Source organism: Bos taurus, chromosome 22 (genome assembly GCF_002263795.3).
Source record: "Bos taurus isolate L1 Dominette 01449 registration number 42190680 breed Hereford chromosome 22, ARS-UCD2.0, whole genome shotgun sequence".
NCBI lineage: Eukaryota > Metazoa > Chordata > Mammalia > Artiodactyla > Bovidae > Bos > Bos taurus.
The window spans coordinates 52793343-52815843 of record NC_037349.1 but is presented as its reverse complement, the minus strand read 5'-3'; the positions used below and the strand labels follow the sequence as shown (position 1 = coordinate 52815843).

The following is a 22501-nucleotide window of genomic DNA, read 5'->3' as shown; positions in this document are numbered from 1 at the left end:
AGCCCAACAGACCAAAGTCAGACTTACGGAAGAATGCCAGAAGTCAGCAAGATGGATGGAAGGCTCTTTACAGATCCCCTAGTCCACCATTTTACAGATGGCAACACTGAGGCCCAGAGCAGCTCAGGCATGTGAAGGCAAGGCTCAGGCAAGGAGAAGTCAGGGTCTCTTTGCCTCAGAATCGAGGAGATCATCCAAGACTGGCTGGAGGGTGGTGGGGGACAGACCACCAGCTCCAGGGCCACACCCGTCACCCTCACCCCAGTCAGGACTCCAGCAGCATCTCCCTGGAGAAACTGGACCTCATCTCCTCAAAGAGCCAGAGTCACCTCCAGGGCCCATCCTGCCTTCTGCCCCCTGGGCCAGGCCGGGCCAGGCCCGGGCCGCGGGCATTCCACAGCGGCCCTCTCAGCGCTGCGGTGTGTCCAGGAGAAGCCGAGCTACCATGGCTCCCTGGAGCTCCAGCGGCTGGGCAGGCGATGTAGCCTCATGTCCTCCTTCTGGATGTGCTCGTAGCAGGACTGGCAGGAGAGAGGCGAGGCTGGAGCCAGCTGGCCTGCCAGCCCCCAGCCGCGTGCAGAGGCTTTAGGGCCTAACACGGGTGCACCCGCTCCCAGGTCTGGACCACTGTGTCTCCAATCAGCCCTCAGCCACAGTCTGCAAGGAAAGGGGCCCTTCCCTCTCCTCCTGTGCTCAGGGACGCCGCCTGGAATACACTCAGCCCTGGGAGCCGAGGGCCGGGATGTGCTCTGCCCACTTTCCCCCACTCAGCCCCTTTTAACGAGGGCTGGAGCAGGGGCTCTGTGAGGACCCCTCCCACGGAGACACACACTAGCTGTGAATTTGAGCACATCCCCGTGATGGTGTCTGGGGCAAAAGGGGTCTGCCCCAGAGGCCAGGGCATTCCTGCCTTGGCCAACAGCTTCCATCCCTCACCTCCAGGGCCGTGAGCAGGAAGTCATACAGGCCTCCTGTGTGGAGAGGGTCCATCATGTCACGGATCAGGTGGATCTCGGCTCCCAGGTGCTGGATTCTGGAGCACCGCCGCCGCCGCCACAAGAGGGAGAAGGGGACCCATCAGGACAGGCGCCCAGCAGCTGGGAAGGAGCCCTGGTCTGGGTGGCTAGACACCTGGGCTGTGGTCCCCGCTGTGAGTGGTACCCATGGGACCCTGGGTGGGCCTTTCTGGGCCTCAGCTTCCCCATCTGTCCCAAGAAAGGCTTTTCCCATAGACTGTAGTGTTCAAAGGCTTTGCAGTATGTCTTGGTTGGGGGCAGGCAGGGTGGGAAGGGAGGCTCCTGGGCCCACCCCCAGCTGGGGCTCACTGGGCACGAGACACCACGTAGATGAGCAGCGGCAGCAGGTCGTCCATGGGCAGCTTGTGCTCCCGGCCCAGCACCCGCGACACGGTGGCCTCGATTTCCCCGTATGTCCGCTCCAGCACCTCCAGCTTCTCCCGGGGGTCCACCGTGGTGCTGCAGCAGGGTAACTGGCTCCAGATCAAGGCCCTCGGGTTCAGTCCCAAACAGGGTCCCCACACTCCTGCCTCCCACGCCCCTCTCCCCAGGCTGCGGACTCACATCATCTTCTGCAGGCACTCCGTGGCCGACAGGAAGCACTTGTCTCTGACCAGGGAGTATCTCTGTGTGGTCGGGGGAGGGGGTTAGATGAGGCCTCCCCTTCCCAGGGCTGGAGCTGGTCCCCAGGCTCCTCACCACCCACCCCTTCCTCATCACTGGCTTCAGCACCAGAGGGCTGAGCGACCCAGGGCAAGTCGCAGCTCCACTGTAAGCGTCAGTTTACTTGACTGTAAAGTGGGGTAAACAGTCTCCAGGAGGTGGGAGGATCAAGGTGGATAGAGGAGAACCGTAACAGCCAATGGTCACTGGGTGCTGCCCAGTTCTAAGTGCCTTGGTCAACAGCTGCTGAATCCCAGGGCTTGTTGAAACACAAATTCCAAGTTTCCTCCCTGAGTTTCTGACTCAGTACGTTTGGTGTGGGTCCAAGAATTGGCCTGTCTAACTAGTTCCCAGCAACGCTGATGCTGCCAATCCAGCAAGCACACTGAACACCAGTGCCTCCTCTGTTCTGGCCTGCCCCCTCCTCCCGCAACAATCGCATGAGGCAGTACTAGTACTGCAGCAGTAGGTACTTCCACAGATGGGGAAACTGAGGGACAGAGATCAAATATTCCGCCCACAGCCATACAGCCAGTAAAAGGGGTGGAGCCTTGGCTTGAGGCTGGTCACTGTGGCTGCACACTCACCCACATGGAAAACCAGAACAGTGCAGAAAGCCTGCCGTCTTCTCCCTCACCCACCTCTGCGGCCTGAGACCATGACTACGAGGGTAACCCGGGGCCCAGCTGAGGCTCAGGCCTCCCTCTCCTGGGCAGGTAACCGGCTCACCCTCTCACCTGATTGGTCGTCAGTGTGAGGTCCTTGAGGGGCCACAAGTGCCTGAAATAAGACGGGAGATGGGAGGCTTTGCCCTCTGAGTCAGAGGGCAAATTCCCTGCATCCCCGTGTCCCCCAGGAGGGCTGAGCACGGGAAAGAGGCTGGGGATGCACAATGCCATCTGGGAGGACTTGTGTGGAGCCCAGGCTATAGGAGGCCAGGAGGGATTCCCTGAGAGGGCAGCCCTCCATGCAGCCCCAAAACACAGTGAGCAGAGAGAGGGACGGTGCTGCAGGCCAGGGGACCCTCCTGCACAAAGTCCTGGGGGTCCATCCAGAGAGCTCAGCTGTGGAGACTGCTCCAGGGGCTCGGTGAGCTGGCACAGGCTGGCGAGAAGTAGGGATGCCATTCAAGGGAAGTAGAGCCAATGAAGCAGGGAGGCCAGCATGGAGGAGGTGGCACTGAGGCGGCAGAGGAAAACCCTTGGGAAGCTGTGGACAACCAGGTCTCTGGGCTGATGACTGGTCAGATGCAGGAAACATTCACCACAACAGAAAGGGGAACAAGGGTTTTGGGGGAAGGGGGGATAGGAAGCACCATTACCTTGAGAAAAGGGGGACCAGGTTTGGGAGGCAGGAGTGCATTCATACCCTCAACACTCAGATCGAAAGGGCATGGAGGATAAAGGATGTTCTGATTACTGAGGGTAGAAGGGAGGCCCTGACCTGCTTCCAGAACAGTCCTCAGTTTCCCCCTTGAGGATCATCTCTCTCCCACTCTCAGTCCAAGAGCTGGAAGCAGGTGATATTACCCCAGCCCCAGCAGTAGATACTGAGGTCAGCCTGGCCAATCTAGGCCACAGCCAGCATTCAGGGGCACATTCAAGAACCTAGCCATGCCAGGGAGGAACTTTAGAGGCTCTGCTAGAGCTGTTGAGAAGGAGACTCCAACTCCTTGTGGAGACTGAGCTGAGAGAGTATAAACCTCAAGTGACTGGTTCTGTTTGTCACCACACGGGGAAACCAGAGACACACCAATAGAGAGAGGGGTCGCTTCCTTTTTCATGCAGCTGAACACCTAGATCCAGCCATACCTGAATCTAGCTGTCCTGGCCACACCCTAGAACTTCATGGGTACATAAGCCAATTAACCTCTTCCCTTTTTCTCTGAAGACTACTGGAGTTGAGTTTGCATCCTCTGCTACGTAAGAACTCTGGCCAAGGTGGCATGGTGGGGAGGCTTACTTCTGCACGTCCAGGAACTCAAGCAGCCTGGCGTCAGGGAAGAGGCTCAGGTGGGTGATGCCCTGGCTGTAGAGGCTGTCCTCTCTCTCATGAAGCAGCAGGTAGAGGGTGAAGAGCTCCGAGTAGAAGCTGGGCAGCACGAGAGGGAGCACCAAGCTGTGCACCCGCAGGTCCCTGAGTGAGAGCCACCAGGACAGCTCAGGGTCAGCAGGGCGCATGTGGGGGTCTACCTGGGCTGCCCCCAAGAGCCCACAGAAACCTGCATTCCACCTCAGCATGCCTGCCTGCAGCCTCCCCCATCCCTGAGAAAATCCTTCCCAGCCCCGTTCTCAGTCATCTCACAATCAACTGCCATCTGTGACCACCTCATGCTCTCATTCAGCTTTGAGAACCAACATGGCAAGTGAGGTTGGGTTTTGATCCACACTTGACTGAAAGCAAAACCCAGCCCTGATAGACGAGCGACCTGCAGCAAAGCTGTCAGCAGTCACTCCGGGCTAGTCCAGTTCGGCCTCCTAGCTTTCTGTGCTTGCCAGGACTCAGGGGGAAGTTCTCCCTAGGTCAGTAGACCCTAAGGTCTAACCCTGCTTCCCATGCCTCCTGCAATGCAGTAACAGAAATCCCCCTCCCCCTCTGATCAGGAGCCCTGGGCCTGGGATCTGAAGGCAAGTTGTGAGGTTTGGTCTCGGGGGCACTAGGCCGAGAGATTTAATGACCCACTTAATTCCTGCTCTGTGTGACCTCAGGCTCAGCCTCTGCCGGGCCTGTTTCCCCATCTGTGTACAGGAAGAAGGAGGTGCCTGAGGGAGCGGCTCACCCTCCTGGCACCTAAGAGATGAAGCTGGGATAATATGTTCAGAACAAAGGTGCATTTGATGCATTGTGACAGTGTCCCTTTCCAGGCTGCTCAAGGAACAGAGATCACAGGTCTTTATGATTCCTGAATGGTCAATATAAACAGAGTGTGGTCAACAGCATGAATCCCCAACATTTCCTCAGAAACACCTCTCTTCCCTGAGGGAAGTCCCAGGAGCAAGGTACAAGGATCCCCTGGACCTGAGCCTGGCTGCACCAGTGGAGAAGACCCCATAGACTTCCTGGGGGCAGTCACCTTGTCTCTGCATCTTCGTCCTCCTCTGGGGCCTGGCCCTTGCGCTGTAAGGCAACCTGCAGCAGGCCCCTGTGAACCAAAGAGAGGGGCGGTGTGGCTGCCATCTCCCACAGAACGCATCCCCAAGGCCAGGCAGGTGGGTTCCGCTCCCAGAACCATGAAGCATGAGGCTAGCAGAGCCCAGCTGCCAAACCTCAGCAGTGAGGGGGATGGGAGTACAGGAGGTCCACGTGAGTGTCCTGGAACCCGGACAGAACGAACTACAGCATTGAAGGTTTCAGTTTATAATGTTTGATGGGGTCACAGCTCAGCCAGGACAGGACAGGAGATGGGGTGTGAGTCCAGGTCAGGATCAGCCTTCAGTGGGGTTAGAGCCAGCCCAGAGCCTGGCTGGGGCTTGGACTCTGGCAGCAATCAGGCCTTGTTATCACCTCCCCACTGTCTCACCCATATGCTCACCAGCGGCACACTAAACAACCCATCCTCTGTTTCTCTCAATCCAGACCCAAGGCAGAGGCACCATTCCTACCCCGCGCAGAGGCAGAGCTGAGGCTAGAAAGGGCAGAGCCCCCCGCCCTGGGGACAGGGCAGTGGTTGTCCCCAAGTGCCACCGAGCTCACCTGTAGGCAGCCCAGAGCTCCTGGGCGTGCTGCTTCACCTCCTCCTGCGCCAGCCCCTGTAGGTGCTTGTTGGCCCCGATACCTGCGTATGTGGCCTGGAAGGTCAGCATCAGAGTCCGGAGCAGCTTCCCCAGGGGATGCAGAGAGTTGCTCAGAGCCTGGGCAGGGGCGATGGCCACAAAGAGATGCTCAGCACCAGGGCAAGACCCTGCTTCTCAGACAGGAGCACCACGGCCTCTCAGCAAGGCCTGTCCCCTGCAGTCAGCACCCTCCCCTGCGGCCTCACCTTCCTGAGGCACTGCTGCAGGGCCTCGGGCTCCCGGTGCTGCAGCAGCTCCTCCAGGAGGTCCTCCATCCTGCCCGCCTGGTCCTCGGGGCAGGTCCTGGGGCACCACACACAACGTCTCACCCATGCCCGGGCCCGCCCCCTCCAGAAAGCCTTCTTCCCCCTCCCCCACCCACCCAGAGCCCACTGCCCCCAGCCCTGGGTCTGGACACCCCGTGGGCACACACACCCCACACGCCTGGGCCTCACCTCTCACAGCACAGGTACTCCTGCGACTTGCGCAGCTCCCTTGAGCTCTGCACGTGGAAGCCCAGCAGGGCCTCCCGCAGGTCCCCAGGGCAGCCGGCACGAACAAAGTCCCGGAAGGCGCCATAGACACCCTGCCAGCGGCTCTCCACGGGGAAGACGCCCTGACCCAGCTGCCTGCGATGGAGGTGGTGGGAAACGTGGACAGGGAGGGAGCCGTGTAGGACCCTGTCCAGCCCTTGGAAAGGTGGGGATATCCAGCCTGGCCAGAGTTAGGGCCCGGTGGGGTGGATGGACTGGGGTATGCAGAGGGGTCTGACCTCCAAGACTCCAGGAGGAGAAACGGGAGGCAGAGAAGGGTCAGAGAGAATCTACTCCACGGTAGAGAAAAGAGACAGGGGCACACAGAGCCCTGGAAAGGAAACAGAAAGATCTGGAGAGCTGGAGGCCAAGTCCAGAGACTGGGGTCTTGGCCTGAGAGGCGAGGGCCCAAAGCCCAGGGTTCCCCGACTCTCCCTCCTCCCACACCTGGTTCCTTCCTGAGCTTGATCCTGTCTCGGTCGCTAGGCCCAGGGGTCTGGCTGTGTGCATGTCTGGTGAGCACTGCCCTCCCCTGTCACACTGACAGATATCCCTATACTTGCACCTAACCCGGGCTCATGCCCCTAGGGTTTGCCATCCACTTCTAGCTCCTGCTGTCAGAGAAAAAGAAACATGCTGGGATGACGTGTCAGGTAAATCAACTTCTGAAATGCTGGCTGGCACCATTAGAACCACCAACCACATCTCAACAGACAATACAAGAGTCACCACTTGAACACCTATTTTCCCAAGGAAGAACTCTGTCCCCAGAAGGAAGAAGTCTATCCACTTCTCAAATACCCCATGATAAGGAGTGTGAATCCACTTCCAAGTTTCCCTTTTCACCCTGGCTGCCAGGGAATTCAGACTCAGGCTAATGCTCAATTATACTGCCTATCTGCACCTCCTTTTCTTTTAAGCTCAACTCATACTTTAGTTGTCTATTTTATTCTCATTTGCTTAACTATCTTGTACTTTCCTAGAAAAAAAAAACAGAGTCTAAGCAAAGGCTACACACAGCATTTTTCTTCAGTTCTGTGGCATGTGGAGTTATCACCACATGGCCCTTGATTCCCAGAGTCTCTGATAAGGGTTGTGTGACCTGAGCTTTCTGAACTCTCCAAAGAGCTAAGAGGAGGTACAGAAAAGCCCTTCTAACAAGACCTGAGTCTTTGGGGTAGAAACACGGGCACCCACAAGCACAACCCCCAGAAAGGCTCCAGAATGCACAGGCCAGGTGATCAGGCTCTCACCTCTTGCAGGTACTGCTTGGATCTGGAGGGAGGGCAGCTGTGTCCAGCACACCCTGGGTATGCAGTCCTCTCCCTGACACGCTGCCAAAAGAGCCCTCCAGGGTGAAGCCATTGGGGAAGGTGACCTTGCCCTGGAAGCCGGGAGAGGAATGCAGGGATGTCTGTCCATTTGTCTGTTCAGCTGCCCTTCCACCCAATCATGACAGGCCTCATGCCCATCATCCTGGGCCACAAAGGCTGGAAACGGACGGGCGGCCTTCCCACCATCCATTCAATCTGCCCCACCCCAAGGGGCTCCTTCACCCCTGCAGGAGCTCTGACTGAGAGCTGTGCCCACCACCAAGGGACTTGTCTCTGAGGTAGAAGATGGCAAGGGAATCAGAGTAGGGACTCAGAGGTCAGAGTAGGGGGACCACCACAGAGGCTGGGAGCGGGGAATAAGTCCAGAAGTAGGCAGTGGCCTTAGGGAGGGCGTGAGGTATTACTGGTCCCAAGAAGGGGCAATTCCTTGCTGCATGGGACTGTCCCATTCACGGACGGCATTCTTGGTCTCTATCCATTAGATGCCACCATACCCTCCATTCATTACAAAGAGAAAACAGCCCCTACGTGTCCAAAGGCTCCAGGAGGGATATAACTGCCTACTCCTGGGTCAGCTCGGGCAGAAGCTTCCTGAAGGACAATGCCTTCAGGGGACCCCACTCAAGGCACTGATGGTACTAGTAGAGGTCCCTAACTCTGGAGCCAGCGGGAGAAACAAGAGACACCAGACCCTCTGCACCTAAGGCAAGCCTGCCCATGCCCTCTTGACTCATACCCAATCAAACTGCACCTTCGTGGCAGAGAAAAGTCACTGCACATGCCCCCTAGATATAGTGGAGATGGGAGAGGCCCCCCCTACCTTCTCCACCCACCCTCAGTCCTGGGTCTAAGCAGGGAGATTATAGATTCTGGCCAAGGTCACAGCGCAGAGTGGAGAAGGGTCTCAGTGGCTCTCACCTTCCCCACGAGGGTCAGGTCCCTGGTAAAAGTGCCCTCGTATAAGGAATCATCATCAGAGAGAAGGATCCCTGGGCCCTAGAGAAGGAGTGGGGAGGGTAGGAGCAGTGGGTTAGGAAGGGCCAGAAGGCTGGGGATAGGGAGAGGAGAAGGGTCCTGAGCCCTGGCACACCTCCTAGGACTGTGCCCAGGTGGGATGCCAGCCCTTGGACTGCACAAACCCCATGCACCTCGATCCTGGGTTACTCTGACTGATACCCTCAGACCTGGCTTCTCCCCTCCAGCAGCCTCTCTCAGGAAGTTTTCTGGGGGACCCTTCCTTCCCACCTACAGCTCAGGAAGTGCTGGGCTTTTCCTGAACCATCTCTACTTTCCTGTCACTGATGCCAGGGGCAGCGGAGTTCATCAGGCTCCCTTGCGGCTCTGGTTGCCAGGAAGCTTCAGAGCCAAATGGGATACAATTTGTGTTCTTATTTTTAAATCTATTTTATGTGCCTATTCTTATCTTTTCTTCCTCCTTCAACTCCTTCCAGAACAAAGTGTAGCTAAACAAACAAGCCACAATATCAATAACAGCCATCAGGCCGAGCCATACTATATGCCAACCACCTGGCAGGGTGTGGGTGAGACAGAAGGTGGGGGTTGATATGCCCATGCTCAGGATACCTGGGCTTGAGACTCATTTCTGTCACTCAACAGAATGTGACACTAGGCAGGTTCTCTGACCTCTCTGAGCCTCACATTTGTCACTCATACACTAGGGACGACGACACGAACCCCAGGGCTACTGGGAGGATCCCACGAGACCACGCTGGGAGGCCTAGCCCAGAGCTAGGCACCAGGGTTTCCCTGGTGGCTCAGCTGGTAAGGAATCTGCCTGCAATGCAGCAGGAGACCTGGGTTCGATCCCTGGGTCAGGAAGATCCCCTGGAGAAGGGAATGGCAACCCACTCCAGTATTCTTGCCTGGAGAATTCCAGACAAGACAGAGGAGCCTGGCGGGCTATAGTCCGTGGGGTCACAAAAGAGTCACACGTGACTGAGTGACTAACACTCCCATTTTCTTTTTTTCAGGCACGCAGTTAGTGGTCTATCAATGTGGGCAGAGGAGGCTGCTGGCATTCTCCTTACCATTCACTTCATTACTGCTATTCCAGTGAGTCATTATAATAGGTAGGTAACCTGAGCTGCTGAAGGGAAAACTGAGGCTGGGAGGGGCAGGGCTCAGCCAAGGCCAGGGTAGGCAGGTGGCAGAACTGGATTCTGGCCCAGGGTTGGGCTCGCTCTAGCACATCAGAACCCTGATTCCTGCCCCATCCACCCCTGACCAGCTTCAGTTCAGCTCAGGACACACGTGGGTCACCGTACTCACCACCATCTTGTCTGCCTGGAAGGTGCCCTGGTAGCAGACACCCGCCTGGGTGACCATGACCCCTGGGCCATGGCGCTGGTCAGCCTGCCACATGCCAATATAGCGCTCACCCCTGGGGGGTGGGGGGGAGAGAAGATGGCCAGAGTTGGATCAGAATTGTTCCCACGTACCTTCTGTGTGCTCTGCTGGCATGGGACCAGGGTGGGGGGGCAAGGGGCAGATAAGGAGCCAGGACATGAATTCACTCAAGTCAGACATGGGGAGGTGAGATTAGGACTGACAAGAGGAACAGAGGGTGGAGGAGAAAGGAAGCCTGCCTGGGGGAGGGCATCCTGGCAGGCTTCTTGGGAGAGGTGGCAGGAAGGACAGATGGAGTGAGATTGCCACTGTGACACATGCAAAGCCATGGCGGTATCAGTACATGTCAGATATGTGGGGACGTTCAGTGGTCTAGAGGGCTTCCCTGGTGGCTCCACTGGTAAAGAATCCGCCTGCTAATGCTTGATCCCAGGGTTGGGAAGAACCCCTGGAGAAGGGAACGGCTACCCATTCCAGTATTCTGGCCTGTCCATGGGGTCGCAGAGTCAGACACGACTGAGCGACTTTCACTTCACTTCACTTCAGTGGTCTAGAAGGCTGGGGGGTACACAGGTGTCATGGCACGGATGAATTCAGAGGAGCAGGAAAGGCCTCGGATGCCAGGCCAAGGACACTGGGCTTTGTCTCAGCCCAGAGAACCTGGAAGGGCTGTGACCCTTTGAGGGGACAAGATCTTGGGGGCACAAACTCCTCTCTGACAGAGCGAAGGGCTGGAGTTGGGCGGGGGGGTGCATCTGCAGTCAAGGTCAGGGTCCCTCAACCTGAGCCTCAGCAGCAACTGAGGGCGTGGAGTGGAAGTGAGGGGCTTCAGAAAGACTCTGGGAGACAGACAGAATGGACCCACTGATGACAGGGAACCCACGCCTAGAGGCATTTGGTCTGTGAGGGTCCTCTCTCTCCTCAATCCTGCTGGGGGCGCTGCAGAGTGCTCACCTGTCGCTGTCCTCCTCGACACCGTAGCCACTCCGCTGGCCCCTCTCCCAGTGGCCTGTGTACCGCAGGGGCCGAGGGGCCTGTGGGGCACTCTCAAGGACCCCGAATCCATGGCGCAGGCCCTCCTGGAAGTAGCCCTTGTACACCTCGCTGGTGCTGTACCTGAGGAGGGTCACCAATGGCTGGCCCTGCCTCCCAGAGGACGTGCCCGGCCCACAAGGCTACCCCTCGTCAGATGAGGGTCACTTACTCACAGATGCCATAGCCGCACATGCTGCCTTCCCACCAGTGGCACTTGTAACAGTCAAACTTATCCTCGGAGGCCTGGGGCACCAGGCGGATGCCAAAGCTGCCAGTGTGGGTGGGCAAGGAGGGCGGTCAGCACTGGGGCCACGGCCCTGCCCCAGACACCTGTCACACCCCCTCCATGCCCAGGAGTGTCCCTGCTTCCGAGGTGCCTTCGCAGACAACGAGGAGAATCTTATAGGCGATCAGGTCCCTCTTCTTCCTAAGGGCCCCTCAGGATACCCCACCTCCACCCCACCCCCATGACTCTGAGATTCATGGCCCTAGCCATGGCCCTTCTGGCCCTAGCCCACTCCCTCCATGACCTGCCCTCTCCTCAGAGCCTAGTTTCCCCTTTAGGACAATGAGTGGAGCTAGACCAGAAGGCCTCCAAGTTTCTGCTGGAGGTTTGGGAATTTAGGGTGGGGCCAGGCCGGTGACAGTGATGGGGGTGGGAACACCCACCACGCAGCCCCATGTCAGCCCCAGCCTTACCCGTGCTCCAGGCCCTGGCAGAAATCCCCCACGTGATTCCGCCCATCTGGCCACTTCAGGGTTCCCCTGGAACACAGTCGAGGTCCACAGTCACAGGTCCATGGGTGTCAGGCCCACCAGACCATCCTTCAGCATACACAAGTCCCCCAGCCGGCCTCCACCATACACTCTCTCAGAGGCCTCGATTGCCCTTGGACTGGACTCTCTGCTCCCACTGGGCCTCTTCCCTAAGCTCTACGACCCTGTATGGGCTCTCAGCCCTTCCCTACTCCTGGCACAGCTGCCCCTGCAGCCTCACGGAGGGCACTCTACACGCAGCAGGGAAAGTCCTACCAGGTTGCCTTGTTCCCTTGACCAACAGGAATCTCAGAGATAACCTTCAAGTTCAAGCCAAGCACTAGGAGTCAGTGGGGTTTCTACCATCCTCATCTCCTCTTCTGACACAGCATTGCTTTTTCTGTGTTTTTGTTCACAGGCTTCCTGAAGCCCTTTCTGGAAGTAGGCAGGGTATCAGAAATGAGTGGAATGCTTGCCAGCAAAACCTTGGCAAGTCCCTTCTGCTTTCTGGGCCTTAGTTTCGCCAGCTGTGGCACAAATTAGGGCCACATTCTTCAAAAGCCTATCTGCCTGTAGAGTCGTATAGATCTGCAGTTGAGGCCAGGCTCCCCCTAGAACCTACCCTGAGGCCTGGAGAAAGTCAAGGTTTCTGCATCTACAAAGGGCATGCTAACACTCCCTCAGGCCATTCTTATAAGGGCCACCAGAAAATGCTACACAGACACTAGTTATTCTTTCACCCGCCTTGAGAACAGAACAGTAACTGTGGGCCCTGCAGTCTGGCCTCCTGATGCCTGTCCCGGGCTCCCCAGCCTCACCGACATCAAGACTATTTGGCACAAACCTATTATGGGCCAGTGCTGTTCAGGAGGACTTAAAAATTGACAGAATTGACCAGAGAGGGTAACAGCCTCTGGTTCATGCCCTGAGGCAATAAGGTCCATCCGGTCCTATGTGCTCCCCAGACTCCCAGGAGGACCCCTGCCTTGCTTGGCCCAGAGCCTCGGTCACTCACTTGCCATGGGGCCTGCCCCAGTACCACTCGCCCTCGTAGGTGGCCTGGCAGAAGCGGCCCTCTGCATGGAAGGTGTATGCTCCACAGCGGCAGGTGGGGGGTTCAGAAGGCTCCAGGCCCGCTCCCAGCACCGGGAAGTCCTTCTTCCCACGCAAGGCCTGGCACACAGCCTGGGTAACCTTCCATTGCCAGACCACCTGGGGGAGGACAGGGGAAACACAGGACAGGTCACTGCTGCTGGAGGCAGCCCCTCCAGGAAGCCTCCTGGGGTGGCCCCAGGTACCACCCCCCCCCACACCCCACTCTGTCACCTGGGGGAAGCTCCAACAGTTCCACACTGCTCCCTAGGGCCTCATCCAGATCTGAGATACTGACTTGCAGTTTGGGGCCTTCCCAGAGCGGCCAAACAAAACCATCGAGCAGGCCTCAACACTGGCTTCACAGAGAAAAATACCTGCTCTCTATGGCAGTCTTATGCCTGCGTCCAGGCAGACGCCTGATTCACTCTGGCCATGGCTCCAGAGGCTTGACATTCCCAAGGAGCCTCCAGGGCAGTATCCTCATGCCCTCCCCTTACCCTCCTGTCGCCTTCCCTTCCTCCCCCAATCCTCGTCCCCGAGTTCACAGTCCACCCACACTCACCAGGCCCTGCGGGTCCTTGGAACAAAAGGAGAACCCTTCCTCGGGTGTGAGGAGGTGAAACGTGCACCTAGACAGATGGAGGTGATGAGTCGGCCCCAGTTCCATTCAGAAGGGAGCTGCGGGCGGGTCCAAGTCAGAGCCCTGGGGTGGGCAGGTTTCATGGGGTAGAGGGAGGGAAGGCCTGAGGGGTCACTGGAGAGGGGCGCTCACCTGTCCTGCCCAGGTTCTACCCACACCAGCTTCAGATCAAAGGTGTGGATGTTGTGGCCCTGAAAGAAGATGGGGCATAGGTGGGCAAGATGCTCACCTATTCTCTGGTTTGGCCTTGCTCCCAAGCACCAGCTCAGCACGCCCCTGGGTGTCCCCAGGTTGCTCGGTTCAGCATGCCCAGCGCTGAGTCCCCCACCACCCCTGCCTGTTCCCATCTCCAGGGCAGCCCCTCCACCTCCCTTCCCACCCAAGACCCAGGATCTGTCTCCCACAATCCCCCACGTCCTGCTCCATCAGGGCCACCAGAGTGGTCTTCCGGAAATGCAGCTTGGACCTTGTGAGCCCCTTCTGGAAACCTCCCTGAAGTTCCTACGGCCGAGCCTGACACTTGAGACCACACAGAACAGCCCCAAGTCATGTGCCCCCTCCTTTCTCCACTTGCCACAAACTCTCCTCAGCCTGAACCTTCCCTGTGCTGCTCCTTCTACCTGGAATGTCATCCCTGCTCTGAGAGCCAGACCAAACCTCCCTTCCTCTGGAACATCTTGTGTAGTGACCTCTCCCACCTAGCAATAGCCACAGGAGGAAGTGGCCCCAGGCCCAGGCCTGAAGGGGAGGAGGAACGTGCCAGACATGGGCAAGGACAAGAGAGGGTCCCGCAGAGACAACAGGACGTGCCCAGATTCAGAGGTGAGAAAGGGCTCGGCGCCTTTTAGTGAGGGTCTTGTCAGTGTACCTGGAGCACAGAGGGGGCAGTCGGGGGTGGAGGAAAACTCAAACTGCATCAAAACCCCCAAACCAGGCTTCAGGAGACATAGGTTTGGATAGGCAAGTAGCACCCTTTCCATGCCTCAGCCCCCTCATCTCCCCCAGCCACTTGTCTCTTTCCTTCTTTTCTCAACCATTCCCAAGACCTCTGGCCAGCCCCAGCCCACCTGCAGCAGGACGAGGGCATCATCAAAGAGCAGCACGCGCTCTGCCCGCAGTGGGGTGACTGTCACGGGGACGTCCTGGCTGTCTTGCAAGAGTCGGCGAGCGGGGGTGCAGAGTACATCCTGGTGAGGCAAGGAGGGAACTGCAGAGCTCAGGGACCCCCGTTCTTGACACTGCACCAGTCACCCCACTGCCTGCCTCTGCCCCAGGCACATCCACCCACACTCTGAGCGTCTCCTGGAGGCCCCCAGGTCAGTGACGGGCACTGGGGCTCTGAGCTGGTGGTGCTTCATTCCTGGCTACTCCCAGCAAGACGTCACAACTTCTCCTGAAGCCCTGCTTTGTCCTCCTCCACCCCATCTCAGGCCATGGCCACGACCAAGCCCCCATCAACTCTCACCCAGGCTTCTACAATCCCTGCCTCTCTCTGGCAATTCTTATCCCCTTCATTTGTCCTCCTAATTCTCCTCTCTGGGCCCCAAGCCTGTCATGCCTCATCAGAACACAGGGGATTTTCCCCCTGTAGGGGCAGTGTAGGCAGTGGCTCGAGGGTGCAATCATTCAGTGACATCCCAGGAGAGAGGGTCGGTTCTGTGACCGCTCTTCCAGAGCCAGCAGCTCACATCCCAGCCCAGGAGGTGCTCAACAAATGCGTGAAGATGGCTGGACAGAGAAGTGTCACAGACACTTGCTTTAGCCACTGCCCCATTTGGGTGGGGAAACTGAAGCATGGAGAACGCAGCAGGCAGCTCGAGCCACCCAGGGGGCCCCCACTGGATGGGAGGGTCTTCTCAGAGCGCCCTTCAGGCGTGGAACTCACCCTCAGCCGGCTACTCAGAGTGGGCCAGAGGGCCTGCGTGGCCGTGGCCTGGTCCAGCTCCTGCCTCATGAAGGACTGCAAGTCCCCAAAGAGGCTGGCGGCGTGTATCACCAGCTCCCGGGTGGGGTGACACTGTGGGGGGACAGAGCCACCGGGGCGGGGGCTCGTCAGAACCTTCCCCCACTCTGGGATGACTGCCCCAGCCCTGCCCTGGCCCAGCTGGTCAGGAGTTTGTTCTTTTCTCCCTGCTGGCTCTTCCTCTGAGGAGAGGTCAGCAGAAGGATGCCTCCGGGGGATTCAGGACCATCTGATGATGCCCCACCTGGGCCTGGGCCATGTGTCCTCACACCCAGCACACGAGTCTACATCTGCTCTCTGGGTCTCCGCTGGCTCCGCCAGGGAAGGCCCATGTAACTCAGATACCCCAGGGCAAGGACATGGCCCTTCAAACCCCCAGAACAAGATGATGTCCCCAAGGCAGGCCAGATCCTTTTCAAACAAGGGGTTCCTGACGTAAGGGGTTCCCTGAGCCAGAGGCCCATTTCTCCCGTCCGTCAGCTTCCTCACAGAGGCAGGTCTGGTAAGCATCGATACCGCCCTGGCCCCCTGCCCCCCACACCCCTGCTACCTACCTCCCCGACGGTGTCCCCGAGGCTCAGCAGGAGGAGCACATACTGCTGCACGTGATGGGCGAGTGGCTGGCGGAGGGCCTGGAGCAGGGCCGTGCCCACCGAGCCCTCGGAGCTCAGGCCAGACAGGACTTGCCGCAGCGCCTTCCGCTGGCCCCGCCAGTACTCACTGAGTGGAGGGAGGGTCAGCGCCCCGTCACTCTCCCTTCCTCTGTTCCCGCACCCACCACCATTGCCTCCTTGCCCTGGCTAATCCCTCAGATCCCAGGACCAATCCCAGACCCCAAAGCTCTCTCCCATGAGAACAGTGGCTGAGGTTTGGGAGGAGCATCTCAGAGACTGAAGGGATCACTGATTACAGCAGCCCTCCCTGAGTAGGAATCAGGAATGCTCCCCTGCCCCAGGGTCACTCCTGCTAGTTGGTGTCTCTGGTTTCTGCTCACAGCCTCCCGAGGCTTCCCTGCCCCTCTTCCGGGGTGTGGATCAGCGTGGGGTTGCCAGAGCCAGGAGCGCTCAGGATGAATCCCGGGCTGTGACACTCACTGCTCTGGGGTCGTGGCTTCCCCACGTCCTCTCTCCCAGACACGCCCCTCTCAGAGGCCCACCGCGGTGCCCTGTGCTCACCTCCTCCTCTTCACTGCCTTCTGAAAGGCTTGCACTGCCACGCAGCATGTGTAGGACTCGATGTACCTGTAGGTAGCACCAGGGATACCCTGCAGGCCCCACCCTCAGGTCCAGACTCAAGGGCCTGCCCTTCTGGGGTTCCTAGATCCTACCCGCTGAGTGGCTACAGCCCTGAGGGCCTGGCTCTGGGCACTGCTGATCTTGAGTCCTCACTGACTCAACCGGACAATTCTAACTCAGTCTTTCTTCCCTGGGAGGTCACCAGGCTCAGATCTGGGGTGTCTGAGCCTGCCCCCAGGCTAACACCCAACCCCAGGGCCGAGTGCAAATCTTTGCCGAAGCCCTGAGCCAGGTGAGTCCCAGCGCCAGCCCCCAGCCCACCGGGGCTATCTTACTCCAGGTGGACCTGCAGGACGCGGTCTGCGCTCTGCAGCAGCAGCAGGGACTCCAGGCCGACAGCTTCGGGGCGGCGCAGCCTCTCCCGCAGCGAGTGCAGGCTTTCCTCCATCACGTCCCACAGCTGCTGGGAGCTGCTGTGCAGCTGCTGCAGGAGCTGCAGGCACTCTCGGCCCCAGGGGTCTGAGGCCTCTGGACCTGGGGCAGGAGCACAAGCACCCCGTGAGGGGGAACAGGGCTGCTCCACCGTCCAGGGAGCACACACAGGCCCTGGCTGGTCACCCGAGGGGCAGTAGCCCCACGAGCCCTGGAGGTCCTTGGGACAGGACTGGAAGCCCACGTGCCCCCTGGAGCTCAGCAAGGGACGGGCAGGCTGCAGTAGTGGGTGGCACCCTTTTGGATTAAACAGGGGCACATTTCCACTTCCTCATTACATAGGGGCAGCACTGATGACCTACGGCCACTGAGTACACACATTCCCCGAGTTTCAGAACTTCCTCAGGTCCAGAATGTGCAGTGATCCCCTGCCATTTACAGACACGCCGACAGAGCTCCTGAGATGAAGGCACCTGCCTAAGGTCACTTCACAGACTGGGCATCCTGCCTTCCAGTCACGCCCTGGGTGACAGCAAGATGAGAATTTGGGCAGAGAATCCAGACCTGTGCCCTGGGAGAGATGGAATATTGTCTCCATGCACAGCAGACCTAGGTTAGAATGGGGTTCAGAGCCTAACTCCCCGGGGTCCCTTTGAGAAGGAAGCAGCCAACAGTTGGGCGTGAGAACCCTGGACTCATCGAAAGCCATCCACTTCAAATGCCACCGCTCCCATCTGCAGTTAGGGTTAGGGTTAGGGTTAGAAGATCCAACCAGGGAGGACTCCTGTCCCTAGGAGGATGGTTCCTGTGGCCCCACCTTTTTCACTGGAGAGCCTCAACTCACCAGCCTCAAGAAGGGGCTGGAAGACAAGGCTGTTGATGCGGGCAAGGGTGGCTGAGAAAACCTCCTCCAGCCGCAGCAGGGCCGCCTCCTCTGGGCTGCACATGGCCAGGGTGCCAGACTCAGGCCTGTGGACAGAGCACAGATTAGAGCAGCTGTGGGAGCATGGTCAGTGCTCATCTCAGGCCAGATGCCCAAAAGCAAGGCCCAAGACCACCCCACCTCAGAACTGAGCAGGGAGCCCAGGTCACCCCAAAGGGGAGTTCTAAACAGACCAGTGACTCCTATTTATGCTCTACTTGGACCCAGTTGAGGGGAGCCTGAAGGAGTAGTAGAGAGGGCTCAGAATTGCCTAAAGAAACATCTATTTTTACCCAAAAGGCAGATGTTCCTTAAGCCCTCTGGCTTGTTCATTCCCCTGCTCAAACACCCACCATGGCTCCCAAGGGCTCAGAGTAACATCTAGTAGTGATCTGACCTAGCCCCCTCTCCACAGAGTCTCTGGAAACAAGGATATTGTCAGAAGGGCACAGCCTTTTTCTCAAGGTCATGACTCAGGACCCCCTGTCTTGCCTTATAAACAAGAAGAGGTCTGGGGGAAGTAGGGGACTGCCTGCTGGAGCATGAAGGATGAACAGGAAATAAAAGAGGCAGAGAGGACAAGGCATGTAGGTGAGGGAACCAAGAGCGCAAAGGCTCGATAGCATGAAGACCCAGGCTTGGCAGGGGGCCCACCAAGAGCTGCCTAAGTGGCTGACAGAGGAGCCATGGAGGGGCTCAGAGTCGGGGACTGGTGATATTCAAAGTCAGACTTGGGGACACGGACTTGGTGACAGCTGCAGACGAGAAGATGCCAAGCAGTGAGAGGGTGAGATCAGTGTGGGCAGGAGCCAGCCCCTCCATGCTCCGCACCTGGCTGACCCTGCAGGACAGGTCCTACTCCACATGTGGGGGCTTTGGGGATGAGCAGGTCTTTGTACCTCCTGCTCTGGAGAGAGGGACCCACCAAGAAGGCAGGATCACCTGAGAAAGGAGCCTCCTGACTGGAGAGAGAGGAAGCAAAGGGCCTAGGTTCAAACCCACCGCCATAGCCAGGCTGCAGCCTCCAATCAGACACAGCCCTCTCCTACCAGACCTGGTAAACGAGGTCATCTGCCCAGATTTCATGACTATACATCTTAGGATTGAAAATTAAATACTCTTTTAACCCCAGACTCTCAGACTCAGCCTCTCTCCAACTCTGACATGCTGAGTTGGTTGACCCGGGGGGAACTAGAGACATAATTTGAGGCAATGCTGGCAGACCCAAAAGACCAAATGGGAAGGGGTCTCATCATCTCCCCCTTCCCAGCCCTAAAGACACTGAAGGGTATTCCAGGCCCCTGGAAGAGCCTATGATTCCCAGGGAATTGGCTCTGGGGCAACAAAGTGAGACAAGTGTCTCAGAACTCTGGCCATGGGCCCAGGCATTCCTGCCCCACCTTTCCTGCTGTTGTTGCTTCAGGAGGGTGAGGCCTGGGGAGGGAGAGGCAGGAAGGAGAAATGACTGGACACCCAGCGCAGCCTTCTCTTTCTGCTGGCCCTGCAGCAGCCCCAGGCTGCTTTGGAGGACTAGGGGAAGGTTGCTCCAAATCAACTCAGACAGACCAAGCGACCCCAGCCTAGGAGTCAGAGGTGCAGCAAGTGTCACCTGGGCCCATCTGACTCTCACCCACATCTCCAGAAACTGGTGGAACGGAAAGATCCTTTGGAAGGTGACCTTTCCAACCTTAGCTGGCAGTCTGTCAGGGTCAGAGCTGACAGGTGAGGACACTGGCTAAAAGTGAAGGGGGAAGGTGTGGTTAAAATAGCAGGTACAGACTAGAGACCAGATCAGGGTGAGCTGGGGACCTGCAGCACATAACTCACTGTTGGGAGGCCTTGAACATCAGATCCCAGATACTATTTGGGGCCCACCCCAGCCAATACCACATTCGAGATGCTCTTCTCCCCCTCAGGTTTCCTCCCCTTGCCACATGGGGCTGGCAGTTGCTACCCCAACCCTGGATGCGTGGCTCACACCTCAGCAGTTCCCACAGGCCCCTTCTGATCTCTGCCCAGTCTTGGCCATTTCCCAGCTTATCCAGAGCCTTGCTCATCTCTGGGCCTCAATCACCTTCTCTATGAAATGGAGAAGACTAAATTATAGCTTTTTACTCTGACTAAATCACAGCTTTTTTAGTCTACCCTAGAAAGGATAACAGAGAAGGCAATGGCACCCCACTCCAGTACTCTTGCCTGGAAAATCCCATGGATGGAGGAGCCTGGTAGGCTGCAGTCCATGGCGTCACTGAGAGTCAGACACGACTGAGCGACTTCACTTTCACTTTTCACTTCCATGCACTGGAGAAGGAAATGGCAACCCACTCCAGTGTTCTTGCCTGGAGAATCCTAGGGACGGGGGAGCCTGGTGGGCTGCCGTCCATGGGGTCGCACAGAATCGGACATGACTGAAGCGACTTAGCAGCAGCAGCAGCAGAAAGGATAAAGGAGCTTCCCTGGTGGCTCAGACAGTAAAGAATCTGCCTGCAATGCAGGAGACCCAGGTTCAGTCCCTTGGTCGGGAAGATCCCCTGGAGAAGGGAATGGCAACCCACTCCAGTATTCTTCCCTGGAGAATTCCATGGACAGAGGAGCCTGGCGGGCTACAGTCCACGGAGTTGCAAACAGTCACCAACCGAGTGACCAACCCTTTCAGAAAGGATAAACTGATGGAGGGGAGCTCTTCTGGGGACCTGTTTCTCACCTTCCCTTACCTTTCAGTGCAGCCTGGGGCCCCTGGAGCTGAGTCTTACAGACCCAGACTGGCAACACTATTCTGGGACCCTTCCAGGTCTGTGGCCCCAGAAGGATCTTCTACCTTTGAGTCACACTGCCCAAAGGAAAGGCCAGAGGCTAAGCATTGCTGGTGAGGTGGTGGGTGGGGAGAAAACTGCATTTGAGGCTAAAAACATCTGGTCTGGTAGTCCTGAGAGCCTCTGCTCCCAGGCTAGGAAGCTCCCAGGCTTCATCCCAAGGGCAATGAAATGTGAGGGCAGGACCCAGGCCAGGCATGAGTGTGCCTGAGTGTGTATGAGGAAGGAGAAAGAGGTGCTGAACCTAACACCACAGGCACCCAGCAGGAGTCTCCTCCCTCAAACAGCAGTCCCATCACCAAGCCACAGCTCAATGGTTAAGGGCATGGCCTTCTTACCCTCTCACTCCATCCAGTTCTAAGGTTCCTTAGGAGCCTGCACAGGAGGTACATATGGGGAAGCTGAGGCCCAGGAAGGAACGGGAGGGCCCAAAGACACTAATTATAGAGCACATACATGGCTCAGACCCAGGCCTCCAGCTCCCAGTCCCATGAAGCTCACTTGAGCTAGGCGGTTCAGAAAGGCTGGGCGACTCACCTCAGGGCACACAGCAAATACCTAGGCTCCCCAGGCAGCTTTCACGGTCACCATGGGGCAGGGTGAGGACAGACTGGCTAGCCTTGGCATGCCCAGGTGAGTCAGCTGCCGGTCCTTGCAGCTATCTAACCAGCAGCCAGACCTGCTAGCTCACTCTGGCTCGCTTGCTTGCTCTCTCTCTCTCTCTCTCTCTCTCTCTCTCTCTCTCTCTTTCTCTCGCATTCTTGGCCTCTCTCCACGCTGGGTCCCTTTCTCCCCTGCCTTCTCCAAGGCCTGGCCCCTCAGGCCCCTTGGCCACACCCTGTCTATGATTTCCTGGTCAGCAAGGAAGTGCTGCCTGCTGCGGAGGCTTTTTCCTGGGCTGCCTTGGAAGCCCCTTGATTATCCAGCAAGCTGGGGCGGTAGACAGAGAGAGGAGGGAGGAGCTGCCCTAGGGAGGGGGCGCTGAGCTGTCACAGCTGACAGGTTCCAGTCCCCACCTGGGCCTCTCCCCCAAACCCTTCCTCTGGGCCTCAGTGGCTCCAGGCACCTTGTCCTAGACCCCACCCCCCATTTTTTCACAGCCTTCCTTCCTCTCCCTGGCCAGGCACACGCAGTCACTGGAACTTCCCAAACATGGGATCTTGTTCCAGTCACCAGGCGTTTGCCCATGCCATTCTCCCTGTGGCAACACTAGACTGCGTCACCTCCTGGCACCAAGTTCCTCAAGCTGGGTGCTGCCCACGAGGTCGCCCAACAGCCCAGGCCAAGCCCCTGGGCACTGCCCTCTTGTCAGGCACGGGACCAGAGAGGCTGTCCCATGGTGACAGGGTGACCAAGGGGCAGGGAGGACGAAGCTGAACCCCGCTGGGAGGGAGGGGCCTTCGGACAAACTCTGACGGGCCCCGAGCGAGCGTGAGTGCCGCTGAGGACTGAGCAGTAGTGGAGGGGCGGCGCGCGGCGGCCCGAGGGGGCGCGGAGACGAAAGTCTCACCTGGAGCGAGGAGAGGGGACAGTAAAAGGGCTCTGCCCCAGACGCGCGACCTCCACCCCGCCCTTACCTGTGAGGCGCGGGAACCCACGCGGGGGAGCGCGCTGCGGTTGCTTGCTCGCGGACGCCCGCCCCTCGCCGGCCCCGCCCCCTCGCCGGCCCCGCCCCCACTCCTTCCCGGCCCCGCTCCCGAAGGCAACTCCGCCTCTCCTGCCTCCGCCCGGCCTCTGGATGTTGCTCGTGGTCCAGGACAGGGATCGGCAGGGAGGAGGCGGGAAGTGGCGTCAGTCTGCCCCGCGCACGAGGCCTCTCCTGAGGTCTCAGTTTGGCGTCCTCTAGGGTCTGGGACGCAGTCGGGGTGGGAGAAGGAGGAGAGAAGGTGGGAACTTGATTGCCCGCCCCAGCCAACACACACGC

The 22501-nt window shown here is 58.3% G+C and overlaps 1 protein-coding gene across 7 annotated transcripts; it reads right to left on the bottom strand.

The window, feature by feature from the left end:
* Window positions 1-52: 52 nt before the first annotated feature.
* ALS2CL (ALS2 C-terminal like) lies at window positions 53-22230 on the bottom strand. 7 transcript variants are annotated; one of them, XM_059879548.1, is made up of 28 exons: window positions 22155-22230; window positions 20916-20952; window positions 19961-20248; window positions 17660-17811; window positions 16746-16944; window positions 16351-16416; window positions 15730-15895; window positions 15098-15229; window positions 14280-14399; window positions 13345-13403; window positions 13135-13201; window positions 12493-12689; window positions 11421-11486; window positions 10891-10989; window positions 10641-10802; window positions 9609-9720; window positions 8238-8315; window positions 7239-7369; window positions 5908-6081; window positions 5659-5755; window positions 5373-5530; window positions 4753-4821; window positions 3642-3815; window positions 2417-2459; window positions 1581-1642; window positions 1326-1475; window positions 937-1033; window positions 53-521 (listed from the first exon to the last, which is right to left on the bottom strand). In XM_059879548.1, the coding sequence occupies exons 3-28, from the start codon at window positions 19972-19974 to the stop codon at window positions 441-443; spliced, it is 2925 nt and encodes a 974-aa protein (XP_059735531.1). In that variant the 5' UTR covers window positions 19975-20248; window positions 20916-20952; window positions 22155-22230; the 3' UTR covers window positions 53-440.
* Between the last annotated feature and the right edge of the window lie 271 nt (window positions 22231-22501).

Excerpts from the sequence above, each read along its gene's own strand:
- ALS2CL (XM_059879548.1), bottom strand. Across the intron at positions 11,487-12,492 it reads TGGGGCAGGCCCCATGGCAA|GGGAACCCTGAAGTGGCCAG; the intron begins GTGAGTGACCGA and ends ACTGTGTTCCAG. Across the intron at positions 7,370-8,237 it reads ACCTGACCCTCGTGGGGAAG|GGCAAGGTCACCTTCCCCAA; the intron begins GTGAGAGCCACT and ends CCCGGCTTCCAG.